Below are 13,485 nucleotides of genomic sequence, written 5' to 3'. Positions count from 1 at the left end.
CGGCTCAGGTCATGATCTCGCGGTTCTTGAGTTCGAGCCCCGCGTCGGGCTCCGTGCTGACGGCTCAGAGCCTGGAGCCTGCTTCGGGGATTCTGTGCCTCCCTCTCTCTCAGCCCCTTCCCTGCTTGCTCTCTGTCTCTCAAAAATAATAAACATTGAAAAAAAATTTAAAAATCTCTGTGATTCAAGCGTGCAGGCAACAGTGAAAGCCTTAGTTGAAGAAATCAAGTCTCTGGGACAATGAAAGGAGGAAAAAATGGTAAACATTTAATGAATAGGAAGAATTTAAAACTACAGTTAAAGTTGCATTAAAAAATCACACACCCTTGGGGCGCCTGGGTGGCGCAGTCGGTTAAGCGTCCGACTTCAGCCAGGTCACGATCTCGCGGTCCGTGAGTTTGAGCCCCGCGTCAGGCTCTGGGCTGATGGCTCAGAGCCTGGAGCCTGTTTCCGATTCTGTGTCTCCCTCTCTCTCTGCCCCTCCCCCGTTCATGCTCTGTCTCTCTCTGTCCCAAAAATAAATAAACGTTGAAAAAAAAAAAATTAAAAAAAAAAAAAATCACACACCCTTCAGATAGAATGTGACACAGCAAAGTGATCAAAATGATCTCTAAAATGATCAGTGAAGGGGCTCCTGGGCAGCTCAGCAGATTAAGTATCCGACTTCAGCTCAGGTTATCATCTCACAGTTCACAAGTTCGAGCCCCACGTCAGGCTCTGTGCTGACAGTTCGGAGCCTGGAGCCTGCTTCGGATGCTGTGTGTGTGTCTCTCTCTGCCCCTCTCCTGTTTGTGCTCTGTTTCTCTCTAAAAAACAAGCAAACAAAAAACATTAAAATGATCAGTGAAGTTTGGGAATATGTACCTTTGTGGGAATGAGAAATGTGGGAAATCAGAAATGTCAAAGAGTGAAAGATGTAGTTTGTTAAAATACAATGCTTTATTATTAAAAAATTTTTTTTTTTAATGTTTATTTATTTTTGAGAGAGAGAGAAAGAGCACAAGCAGGAGAGAGGTGGAGAGAGAGAGGGAGACACAGAATCCAAAACAGGCTCCAGGCTCTGAGCTGTCAGCACAGAGCCTGATACGGGGCTCGAACCCACAGACCGTGAGATCATGACCTGAGCTGAAGTCGGGCGCTCAACCGACTGAGCCACCCGGGCGCCCCTAAAATACAACACTTCGGTTTTTGTGTTCATGAAGTAAGCAAAACAGTGAAATAAAGAACCGCCTGGAATAATTTACATTTTTCTTTGTGTTTAGTATGTGTGTGTGTGCGGGCACGCGCACGTAAGGTATAATTTACTTGCAAGTTGTTCTGAGTTTCTCCTTTGTTTTCCAGGAACATCTTGAAGACAGTTGCATTGGGTCAGATGTTGTCCTTGTGTATATGCGGGACGGCCATTACCAGCCAGTACCTGGCAGAAAGATACAGAGTGAACACGCCCATGCTTCAGAGCTTTATCAACTATTGCCTGCTGCTTCTTTTTTATACGGTGATGCTGGCATTCCAATCAGGTCGGTACAACGTGAGAGTGGCCTTTGCAGCCAGTTATCTTTATAAAAATGTTGGGCTTCTGATTACTTAAAAAATAAAATGCGAGGTCAAACCAAGAACAGGAAACTGTTTTTCATCCAAGTTATTAGAAAAGGAGGGCAACTCTGAATGGTATGCAAATAGCAATTGGAGATTTATGTATAACTCTGTGAAATTGTTAAGAACAGGGAGCACCAGGGGCGTCTGGGTGGCTCAGTCGGTTAAGCAGCTGACTTCGGCTCAGGTCATGATCTTGCGGTCTGAGTTCGAGCCCCGCATCGGGCTCTGTGCTGACAGCTCAGAGCCTGGAGCCTGTTTCGGATTCTGTCTCCCTGTCTCTGACCCTCCCCCGCTCATGCTCTGTCTCTCTCTGTCTCAAAAATAAATAAACATTAAAAAAATTAAAAAAAAAAAAAAAAAAAAAAGAACAGGGAGCACCAGACGGTACCAGTAGAAGTTGTCAAGGAATCTGAAAAAGTGCTGGGACATCTGACTGGCTCAGTTGGTAAAGCATGGGACTCTAGATCTCGGGGTTGTGAGTTCGAGCCCCACGTTGGAGGTAGAGATTACTTAAAAAAAAAATGAATAAAATTAAAAAAGCGGAAGCTCCATTAAGAGTCAGGTTTGGGGCGCCTGGGTGGCGCAGTCGGTTAAGCGTCCGACTTCAGCCAGGTCACGATCTCGCGGTCCGTGAGTTCGAGCCCCGCGTCAGGCTCTGGGCTGATGGCTCAGAGCCTGGAGCCTGTTTCCGATTCTGTGTCTCCCTCTCTCTCTGCCCCTCCCCCGTTCATGCTCTGTCTCTCTCTGTCCCAAAAATAAATAAAAAACGTTGAAAAAAAATTTTTTTAAAAAAAGAGTCAGGTTTTATTTTTTCCCCTGTGGTTGATACATTTAAGAGACAATATTAAAAACCCTTAAAAAGAGCCTCACTCTCCAAAATACACATTTCCAGCCAAGTGGAGAATGTTAGAGGGAGCACGGGTTGTGTGTAGATCAAGTCTATGTTGTGAGAAAGACAAAGGAATTGGCAAGGAGTTAACATCTTTTTTTGTTTTAATGTTTGTTTATTTTGAGAGAGAGAGAGTAGAGCAGGGGAGGGGCAGAGAGAGGGAGAGAGAGAGAATCCTGTGCTGACAGACAGCCTGATGTAGGGCTTGATCTCATGAGCCATGAGATCATGACCTGACCCAAAATCAGGAGTCAGACACTTAACCTCCTGAGCCACTCAGGTGCCCCCCCACTTTTAAAAAATATTTATTTTTTAATAATATTAAAAAAGAGACATCACAAGTGGGGAGGGGCAGAGAGAGAGGGAGAGGGAGAGAAGGAATTAACATCCTTATTACTGGCTGGTTAAGTTGTTTTAATTTTTTTTTTTTTTATGTTTATTTTTGAGAGAGAGATAAAGTGCAAGGGGGAGGAGTAGAGAGAGGGAGACACAGAATCCAAAGCAGGCTCTGAGCTGTCAGCACAGAGCCCAATGCAGGGCTCGAATCCATGAACCACGAGATCATGACCTGAGCTGAAGCCAGATACTTAACCAACTGAAACACCCAGGTGCCCTTGGTTACGTTGTTTTAGAATTGTTACAGATTTATGATTTGTAGCTGCTATGCAAAAAATGGGAAAGGTTCTGACTGACCTCTTGTGCCAGATATCGTTTGAATTGTTTACCTCATTTTGTTAACATGTTACGTCACCAAGTCCTCCCAAGGAAGCAAAGTGAATATTACCGTTATCCCTACTTCGCAGATGAGGAAACAGAGTCGCACAGCCCACCATGGCTGGTTGTGAGTCACACAGGTAGTGACTGGTGGAGCCGGCTTCCAAGCCAGGCAGCCTGCCCCTGAGCCCATGCTGTGCACGAGGGGCTGTTAGTCATGACAGACGTCCTTCCCGTAAGAGGAGAGCGTGAGGGGTGTCTGGGTGGCTCAGCTGGTGAAGCGTCTTAGTCACGATCGGCTCGGGTCACGATCTCTCAGTTTTGTGGGTTCGAGCCCTGCATCATGCTCCGCGCTGACAGTGTGGAGCCTGCTTGGGATTCTCTCTCTCTCCCTCTCTCTCTGTGCCCTTCCCGACTTGTGCTGCGTCTGTCTCTCTGAAGATAAATAAGTAAACCTAAAAAGCAAAAAGAGCTTGAATCCCCGAATGTGAAAACGAGGGGTAACCCAGACTGACCAAGAGGGGGCTGTCTTTCCATCTTTGGCATTTCAAGCCACATCGTGAAATCACTGGTGTTTGCTAATCCTCTTGTGATATGAACCTTAATAGGTCAGTGGTATTTCTGTGTTGGGATAGGGGACTTATTTTTGAAAGAAAATGGAAGCCAGTGTGGGGGGGGGGGGGGAACATTTCAAGGGGAGAGCACCAGGTTTGGCAAGAATGTTAGGAGTTGGAAACAGAATTGGACACGTGGTTTACTAGCCCCAGACTCCACTCCTCTGTGAGCTGTTCTGAACTCTTGAAGGAAGTTAGCGTGATTCATAAATATGTCAGTGAGGTCCCCCAAGGGGTGATGGCAGGGACCTTCCAAGCCATGTCATGTTGAGTGGGACTGACTGTTTGACTTCAGGATGTTCCTGCGAATTGGACTTTGATGACAATTCTTTGGTTATCATTCTCACTTATAGATTATCTTATCGTAAAGCCTTCTCCTGTATGTGCTAACTGTGTATCTCCTGCCTGCCAGATTCTCCAAAGAAGTGAATTGCAGTTCACTTAAATAAGTAGAATTTGGGCAATAAAAGGCGTTTCTTCGATGATGTGAGTCTTTTTTCCAGACTTATCACTGACTTAATTTTCTCTTGAAAGCACATCTCTTCCAAAAGAATGACCAAGTGCAGAGATTAAATGACCAAATGGATTTATAAGAAAACTTTTCATTTCTAGGATAATGTGTAGCTTATCAGCAATGGCCGCATCCAAGCCCATATCTGGATGTTATATTGATGTGACAGTAGGAAAGGAAATTTAACCACTTTTCTCCTACTTACTTTCTCTCTGGTGTTTTCTTTGAACACTTGTCTATGATGACACCTTAGGCTGGGTCTCCTAACAGAAAAAAATCTAACTGACTCTGCTGAGTTACTGTAGGCATTTAGGTTATGAATAATGGAAATTAGGAAGCACCACATTCATAATACATAATGGACATTTGCTTTGACTCTTTAATATCTAAATTGAACATGCATAGTAATCTTTTCTTTTCTTTTCTTTTTCTAATGTTTATTCATTTCTGAGAGAGAGAAAGAGAGGGAGCACAAGCGGGGGAGGAGCAGAGACAGAGAGAGGGAGACACAGAATCTGAAGCAGGCTCTGGGCTCTGAGCTGTCAGCACAGAGCCCGACGTGGGGCTTGAACTCACGAACCATGAAATCATGATCTGAGCAGAAGTTGGAAGCTTAATCGACTGAGCCACCCAGGCGGCCCTCTTTTCTTTCTTTAAAAAAGTATTACTTATTTATTTTGAGAGACAGAGAGAAACAGAGCACACAAACAGGGGAGGGGCAGAGAGAGAGAGGGAGGCTGAGACTCCCAAGCAGACTCCACACTGTCAGTGCAGACGGGAGACTGAGACCCCTAGCAGGGGTCAGTGCAGACCCCACTGTGGGGCTCGAACTCGTGAACCACGCGATCATGACCTGAGCTGAAGTCGAGAGCCAGACGCTTGACCGACTGAGCCACCCAGGCATCCCCATGGTATCGCTTTCAAGCACCATGTGCCAACCCAGATTTCTTTCCACCAGGTAGTGATAACCTTCTGCACATCTTGAAGAGAAAATGGTGGAAGTACGTCCTGCTTGGACTAGCGGACGTGGAAGCCAATTACCTGATTGTCAGAGCGTACCAGTATACGACTCTAACCAGTGTCCAGGTAAGGGGCAGTCTCTGACCGGTTTGGAGTTTTCAGTTCAAGGAAAGAAGCTGAAGCCATGTTTGCTAAGCCAACTTTATCGAAAACCTGTTCCCTTGCAGGAGATCTAAACACAGGTGGATGCTGTCTGTTTTTCAGTGGAGCATATGTGCTAATGAGTAAGATCTCCTGGAATCAGTGAAAACGTATACAAGTTAATCAGTTCCCAACCTGCCAGTGCTGCTCCCCAGTAGAACAGTTGATACCGAAGGAAGCAGAAATATTTAGTTGGCAATTGATGCTGTGATGTTGACAAGAGTTGTTTTAAGTTTGTTTGAACACGGCCCGTAAAGTGAGTATACTTTTGTGTGCCACAGAAAACTGGGAGGTGTGCTAGTAAAGTAGATATTCAAGACAAAGGGGCCATTGGACTTGTTGGAAGGAACCTCGTAGACACATGGGGTAGAGACTCAGCGTCCTGCGTGGCCAAAGGCAAAAGCGATCTCCTTATTCCTTTTTTAGGTTGATTGTTGATGGACTGAAAGAAATGTGTTCCTGCAGAGCAGTACTTTTTCACTTGGTGGGGTTGAGGAAGACTGATTCAGTTGTCTTAATGTTAGCAGACTTACGGGCTGCGTGATGGCACCGATTCACTAGTGGGAACGACAACACACTTTATAAAGGGAGACTCCGGGGCCAGGTTTACACTTCACAGTTTAATAGGTTTGTAACTTTTTTTTTTTTTTTGAGAGAGAGAGACAGTGCATGCAAGTGGGGGAAGGGCAGAGGTATATATATATATATAGATAGAGAGAGAGAGAGAGAGAGAGAGAGAGAGAGTCCCAAGTGGCTTCCACGCCCATTGCAGAGCCTGATGTGGGGCTTGGTGCCATGACTGTGAAATCACGACCTGAGCCAGATGCTCAACTGACTTAGTCAGCCAGGTGCCCCTAGATTTATAACTTTCTGATGCATCGGTTTTCTCACTATTTAAAATACAGAGATGTTCTTTTTTTTTTTAATGTTTATTTTTGAGAGAGAGACACACACAGAGCGTGAGTGGGGGAGTGGCAGAGAGAGGGAGACACAGACTCCGAAGCAGCCTCCAGGTTCTGAGCTGTCAGCACAGAGCCTGATGTGGGGCTCGAACCCACCAACTGTGAGATAATGACCTGGGTCCAAGTCAGAAGCTTAGCTGACTGAACCACCCAGGTGCCCCTAAAATACAGAGATGTGTTTATTTCGTCTTCACATTTTAGGACCATGGAAAAATTAAAGTGAAATTGGACTTATTTCACTTGGAAGACAAAAGGATTGGTGAAAATTCGGTATTTTTCCCATGTGAATATACATTAAATGCTGAATGCATCTTATTAAGCGTTTTCTGTTCTGTAACATTGTACTAATTGTGCTAAGGATTGTCTTCAGCAGACTTTTTGGCTTTTGACTGGCTTGGGGAAATATGGGTTAAGATGGATACCACAGGAGGCATGTAAAAAACCCAGGATTTCGTAACAATTAAGACCAGGAGTTACTGAAAGAATGAAATTCATCATGAATAGGATTATGTGTGCTTTCAGCTATGGGTAATGAGGGTATGAGAGTGTGGAAGATGGCATTTTTCTAGTCACGTTTATCCTTATAATCTCAGGCACAATTTAATTACTTGACTAGAGCGCCCAGAAACTTTGATCTCTTGACGACTGACAATGACAAGTTTTGAAATGGTACAAGGTCTAAACACAGCTAAGTGGAACTCTTACAGTTGGGTCTTTTTGACTGAAATTCATGTCCTTTACCACTGAAAAAAATTTCTTTCACTTCTAGCCTCTTAGGAAAACGTAAGCATTTGGTTGTCAAAAGGTGTTTGCTTTTCGGTGCTCGCAAGGAGTACAGTACGAGAAGGGCATGTGACCGCTACAGCTCCCAGCTCCGCGGAGGGTGCGTGTCGCTGGGATCCTTCCAGCCAAGTCTCTGCTTGAGTAAATCTGTGGCCTGGGTGAAAGGGAGTTTGGGCCACGTGGTCTCTCCCTAAGGATTCCTTCAAAGATTCTGTAATTACAGGGGTGCCTGGGTGGCTCTGTCAGTTAAGTGTCTGACTTTGGCTCAGGTCATGATCTCCCAGTTCGTGAACTCGAGCCCCACCACAAGCTCTGTACTGACAGCTGGGAGCCTGGAGCCTGCTTCAGATTCTGTGTCTCCCTCTCTCTCTCTGCTCTCCCCTGCTTGTGCTCTCTCTCTCTCTCAAAAATAAACATTAAAAAAAATTTAAAAAGATTCTGTAATTATGGCCAGTAATGTAGTAATTACCAGTAATGTAATATGGTGCTCACAGACGTGGCCATTGACACCCCACGGGCTAGTTTGGTACTCGTGCTTCCTCTCACTTTACAGCCACCTCTGCTGGTTCCCCACCCTCAGCCAGCTTCTCCTGCATTGTGCAGTTCTATTCTTTCTAGAACACAGTGCTTTTTGAAGCCCCTGTCCTCCGTTCTCTAAGGTCTAATTCAATCTCATGTTCTCCTCTGTGCTCTGTCTTTAATAAGGTATTTCTAATAAAATCCAACTCATTTTTGTACCTCTGCTTCCCCCAGCGTCTTACTTATAGTGCCTTGTCTACTGTGGCCGTCCAATAATTTTTAAAGATTAAATTAAATAGGGAGGCTCTTGGGACTGAAAGTATCAAAGAGAAGATTTCCATCACCAAGAGTACATTGTGAAAAGGAGAATCAATGTAGTTAGAAGGCCATATGTGCTAGATATCAGATGAGAAGTCATGGAACGTTATGGTAAGAAGGGACCCGTGAGATCATCTGGGTCTGCTCTCTTCCTCTCATATTTTGACGCAGAGGGGGACCGGCTGGGGAGCACGCGGCTGGTGAGTGGCTGCACCCCATGGGCAGCTCCCTTATATGGCCCCCCAAAATTGTTAAAAAATAGAGCCAATATAAGTTTGATTTGAAGACACGATTTCAGGATAGGGAGTTTGCTGTGAGAGTTTTTGAGAGTGACCTTTTGTACTTTTTTTGTTGAAGGAATTCTAGTGTAGACTTTGTTAAGTCATCATGGCTGGATTCTGCTGGTGTCTTCTGGGACGGGCTATTACCATGTGCATCGCTTAATGATTTGTTGTTCCGGCAGGCTCAGTAAAGCACTTAGGGGATTAGCATTCTGCAGCTGGAATAAATAACAAGGCACAGTGCCCATTCCCATGTCGGCGCGTCCGCCTCCAGTAATGACATTGCAGTGAAAGGCAATCACTAAACAGCAGTGGACAGCATGAAACAGGCTGCTGGAGATTTAGGGGCCTGCCTTGTCCCAAACCAGAGAGCTACAGAGCGAATCAGCGACAAGGTTAAAAACAAAACAAAACAAGAAACAGAGTGAGCAATAAAACAGTTTCAGGAGTATAATTAGCGTATGGCATGTATTTTATCCTTGAATGCACTCTGCAAAATCTGTGACCTCGAGAATTGAGTGAATAAAATCCCCCATTTTTTCTTTATCTTGCCACCGATTTTGGATTTGCTGGGATTTTGCCACTGTTCACTCCCCTGCCTTTCCGCCCGGCAGCGTCAGAGGTGTGGCAAGTGTTTAGGAGTAGACGATGGAGATGAGCGAGAGGATTTGCCGGGAGCAGGTGTTGTCCCACGCGGTGGGGCCGCACACTTGCTCAGGGCGCTGGTGTCTCGGGGCCTTCTGACAATCCCTGCTACTTCTCTGCAGCTCTTGGCCCAAAGGCACTGAAGTATCTGGTTGTGTGACGACTTATTCCACCTGCGTCTGGCTTTCTTTGTGCCCCTGAGGGCCGTGTCTCACACACACCTCCGTCTCCAGCTTCTCTTGTAGCGTCTCCCACCTGGGAGGGGCGAAAGTATTTGTTGACTCGGGTCAAGGGTGCACGAGGGCCCGCAGCTCTGCCTCCTGGACTTACAGGGGTAAACACAGGCGGGAGTGTCGAGGTAGCACCGGCTGCTGGGAGGAATTCCTGGGGGCAGCAACCGGCTCTCCCGCTTCTGACTGTGGGAGTTGGGGCAGCTCACGTGACCTCTCTGCGCCTTGGTTTTCCTGCTCTGTGAAATGGGAAATGCGTTTTCAGTCTCGTAGAATCGTGAAGGTTAGATGAGCTAACCCGGGTACTGGGGAGTCCAGGCAATGGGGTAAATCCGTGAAATGCACACGAAAGGTACACAGCTGGTAGTAGTTAGGTGCTGACTCCATCGTTTAGCTGAGGAGAGATGGTTTAAGTTGTTTGTTTCTCCTTCCATGCAGCTTTTGGACTGCTTTGGGATTCCTGTGTTGATGGCGCTCTCGTGGTTTGTTCTCTATGCAAGATACAGAGTGATCCACTTGATTGCTGTAGCTGTCTGTCTGCTGGGCGTGGGGACGATGGTCGGTGCCGACATACTCGCAGGGAGAGAAGACAATTCAGGTGAGGCTGTGCTACTTTGTTTCTGGTTCCGTCCCAGAAAAATGTTTTGCTTGTACTTTTGCTTTTTTTTAAAAAATGTTTTAATTTATTTATTTTGAGAGACAGAATGGGAGCAGGGGGCAGGGGCAGAGGGAGAGGAGAGAGAATCCCACGCAGGCCCCATGCCCCGTGAGGAGCCCAACGCGGGGCTCGATCCCACAGCCCTGGGATCATGACCTGAGCCAAAATCAAGAGCCGGACTCTAAACTGACTGAGCCACCCAGGCGCCTCGTGTTTTTGCTTTTATATTGCAAAGATATATGGTAAAAGACAGAAAACGTGTCTTGCTTATAAACTGTCTTTTAAGTTTTTTATTTTGAGATCTGTTTGCTTCTGCTGTTGTAACCACTTCCACAAAGCAGCTTTTTTTTTTTTAATGTTTATTTATTTTTGAGAGAGAGAGAGAGAGCGAGTGAGTGAGCACGAGCAGGGGAGGGGCAGAGAGAGAGGGAGACACAGAATCTGAAGCAGGCTCCAGGCACCGAGCTGTCAGCACAGAGCCCGACGCGGGGCTCGAACTCACGGACTGCGAGATCATGACCTGAGCCGAAGTCGGCCGCTTAACCGACTGAGCCACCCAGGCGCCCCAATTTATTTATTTTTGAGAAAGAGAGAGACTGAGTGAGTGAGCACGAGCAGGGGAGGGGCAGAGAGAGAGGGAGACACAGAATCTGAAGCAGGCTCCAGGCTCTGAGCTGTCAGCTGATGTGGGGCTCGAACCCGTAAACTTGAGATCATGACCTGAGCCAAGTCGGACACTTAACCGACTGAGCCACCCAGGTGCCCCTGCAAAGCAGTTTTTTATGTTCTTACCTGTGCACGGTGCTCGTGCCTTTTTGTCACAATGAATAGTTTTGTTTCATCTCATGAGAGAGACAATTGTTGATATATTTACAATTAATCTTTGGGCCCATACATTGAGATTAGTTTACTGGAAAAGCTACTGTAGATTGTTGGTTTTTTTTATCAAAAGGAAGTTTCATGTCCACTGGATGACTGACCTCTTTTTCAGTGCCTCCATGGATGAGAACATGTGGACGTGGACATGCTTTGGGCCAAAGTTCAGGCAATTGATGGTATAAAATCTAAATACGGTGTCGAATTCGCCCAACCTCCGAGTGACTTTATTGTGCCCTTTGAGAGAAGATAACCTGGACTGGGTAGCTTCCTTCCCTGTAGTTTTCAGTTAATCCGCTGCCATAAATTCCATCAATTTCTCTGTCATAGAATCATTTCCTGAGGCCTTACATTATGGCTCCATTTTCTGATCGTATAGTCTGCTGAGGGGTTGAACTGTGAGAAGAATCATGGCAGAATTGTGCCAGAAATTGAGGAGAAGAAGGGTCCTTAGACTTTTAGAAATCAGGGTTTGTCCTTCCATAAAGGCTTACTTAAACGAATGTGAACCAGATAAACTGCTGGAAGCGAGCGAGCTAGGGTCCCCTATATTGACACTGTGTTGTGTTCTGTGCCTTGTCTTCCTGCAGGTAGTGACGTGCTGATTGGCGACATCTTGGTCCTTCTCGGAGCTTCTCTCTATGCTGTTTCTAACGTGTGTGAAGAGTATATCGTGAAGAGGCTGAGCAGGCAGGAGTTTTTAGGAATGGTGGGCCTATTCGGAACCATCATCAGCGGCATACAGCTGTAAGAGTCTAAGATTTCCCTCAAAAACCAAAGAAGAAGGGGCGCCTGGGGGGCTCAGTCGGTTGAGCGTCCGGCTTTGGCCCAGGTCATGATCTCACGCTTCGTGAGTTCGAGCCCCGCGTCGGGCTCTGTGCTGACGGCTTGGAGCCTGGAGCCTGCTTCGGGTTCTGTGTCTCCCTCTCTCTCGGTCCCTCCCCAGCTCCCCTCTGTCTCTGTCAAAAATAAACTAAAAAAAAAAAAAAACAAAAAAACAAAAAAACCCAGAGAAGCACATTTATCATACATGATCACTTTCCAGCTACTACTGTTCATTGTTGATTTGGCCCAGATTCCGATTTGAAATCGGTGACTTGCTAACTATCTATGAGGAGACTCTTTTGTTTTGTTTTGTTTTTTGTTTATTTTATGTGTTTTGAGAGAGAGAGAGCAGGTAGGGAGGGACAGAGAGAGTGGGGGGAGAGAGAGAGAGAATCCCAAGCAGGCTCTGCACTGTCAGCGCAGAGGCCGATGTGGGGCTTGAACTCAAGACTGTGAGATCATGACCTGAGCCGAAACCAAGAGCTGGATGCTTAACCAGCTGAGCCACCCAGCACCCCTAGAAGATTCTAGAAATGGCAAAAAATATGCCTCATTTTCTTTCTTTTTTTTAGATGTTTTTAATTATTTTTGAGACAGAGACAGAGCATGAGCAGAGGAGGGGCAGAGAGTGGGGGAGACACAGTATCTAAAGCAGGCTCCAGGCTCTGAGCTGTCAGCACAGAGCCCGACGTGGGGCTCGAACTCACACACTGCGAGATCATGACCTGAGCCGAAGTCGGACGCTTAACCGACTGAGCCACCCAGGCGCCCCTATGCCTCATTTTCTTACGTGTGCATGATGCTTGGGATTTCTGCTTAGAGTGTGGTTGGGGCATTACCAAGAAAGACTGTTTTTCAATGATTTCCAGAAACTATTATCTCCCACTTCAAATGGAAGACACACTGTCATGTTTTCCTTCTATAGCTGACCACTGTTTGAAAACTGCTTCTACAGGCATCAAACGTGTTTATGGGCCCCTTTGATTTTATTCTATGTCATTTTTATTAAACATACTTACCAAAATTTAAAAATCAATGTAATCCTCAAAAAAGAATCAACATAATTCTTCACCTTAGCTGATGTATAGCAACTAAAATGCTTATAAACAAGTGAAAATGAGTAAGATCTCACTGTGACCTCTTGTTTTAATCTTAGATCGATCGTTGAATGTAAGGATATTGCCAGCATTCAGTGGGACTGGAAAATCGGTATGTTCATAAATGTTCATCCTTTTTTTGGTCAGTATCCTTTTCCTCTAAGTGACAAAAACACGCATCAAGAAATAAATACCTTCATTTACATAATATTTAGTCATTTTTGTAAAATCACAGAGTAATTCAGTACACAGAGGGCTCCAGTGGTCTACAGGGAGCTCTCCGTGAGAACTTGTAAATGAACCTTCCACAGGAGTTAATTCTTAACCTTAGCCTTCAGGAATAGTTTTGCTGTCCTAGGAATTCTGAGCAAGACTGACCTTCGGTCACACTCCCTGTCAATTAGATCTGTATCACGAGTCCTCAAAGCTCTTGTGAAGGTTGTCTGCTTGATGTAATTTGTGAAACATTAACCCGAATCATCTGATGGCGCGTAATCACCCACCACCTTCCATTGCTTCTCTCTGGTATTCCTGGGCACCCGCACTAATCAATAATGTAGAAGAAAACAGTGGTGAAACAGGAAAGACTCCAACCTTATTTAATGATGGGTGGAAAGAAGTTATAAGCAGTACGTAAAATGCCGTGTTCATTTGCCGGGCTTGGATAATTTAGTTCAGTTAAATAACTTCGATTGCCGGGGTGTGAGTGGCTGTGTGTGGGTGTGTGTCAGGTATGGGGGTGAGATTGAAGAGGCGGTTGCAAAGCTAAATAGTGAGCACCCACACTCTGTCTGTCCGATAGAGGA

General features: G+C 45.7%; 1 protein-coding gene across 5 annotated transcripts in view; it reads left to right on the top strand.

Moving 5' to 3' along the window:
- The window catches only part of SLC35F2 (solute carrier family 35 member F2), a 101,647-nt gene that overhangs the window by 82,512 nt on the left and 5,650 nt on the right, over positions 1-13,485 (top strand). For all 5 annotated transcript variants that reach the window (XM_030333493.1, XM_030333494.1, XM_030333495.1 and 2 more), the window contains 5 exons: positions 1,342-1,517; positions 5,283-5,410; positions 9,662-9,821; positions 11,348-11,504; positions 12,739-12,791. In XM_030333493.1, coding sequence (XP_030189353.1) covers positions 1,342-1,517; positions 5,283-5,410; positions 9,662-9,821; positions 11,348-11,504; positions 12,739-12,791 — 674 coding nt within the window. The remainder of the gene's footprint in view (positions 1-1,341; positions 1,518-5,282; positions 5,411-9,661; positions 9,822-11,347; positions 11,505-12,738; positions 12,792-13,485) is intronic.

This window comes from Lynx canadensis, chromosome D1, assembly GCF_007474595.2.
Source record: "Lynx canadensis isolate LIC74 chromosome D1, mLynCan4.pri.v2, whole genome shotgun sequence".
Classification (NCBI taxonomy): Eukaryota; Metazoa; Chordata; class Mammalia; order Carnivora; family Felidae; genus Lynx; species Lynx canadensis.
The sequence above is the reverse complement of the archived record's forward strand: the minus strand, read 5'-3'. Positions and strand labels throughout refer to the sequence as shown.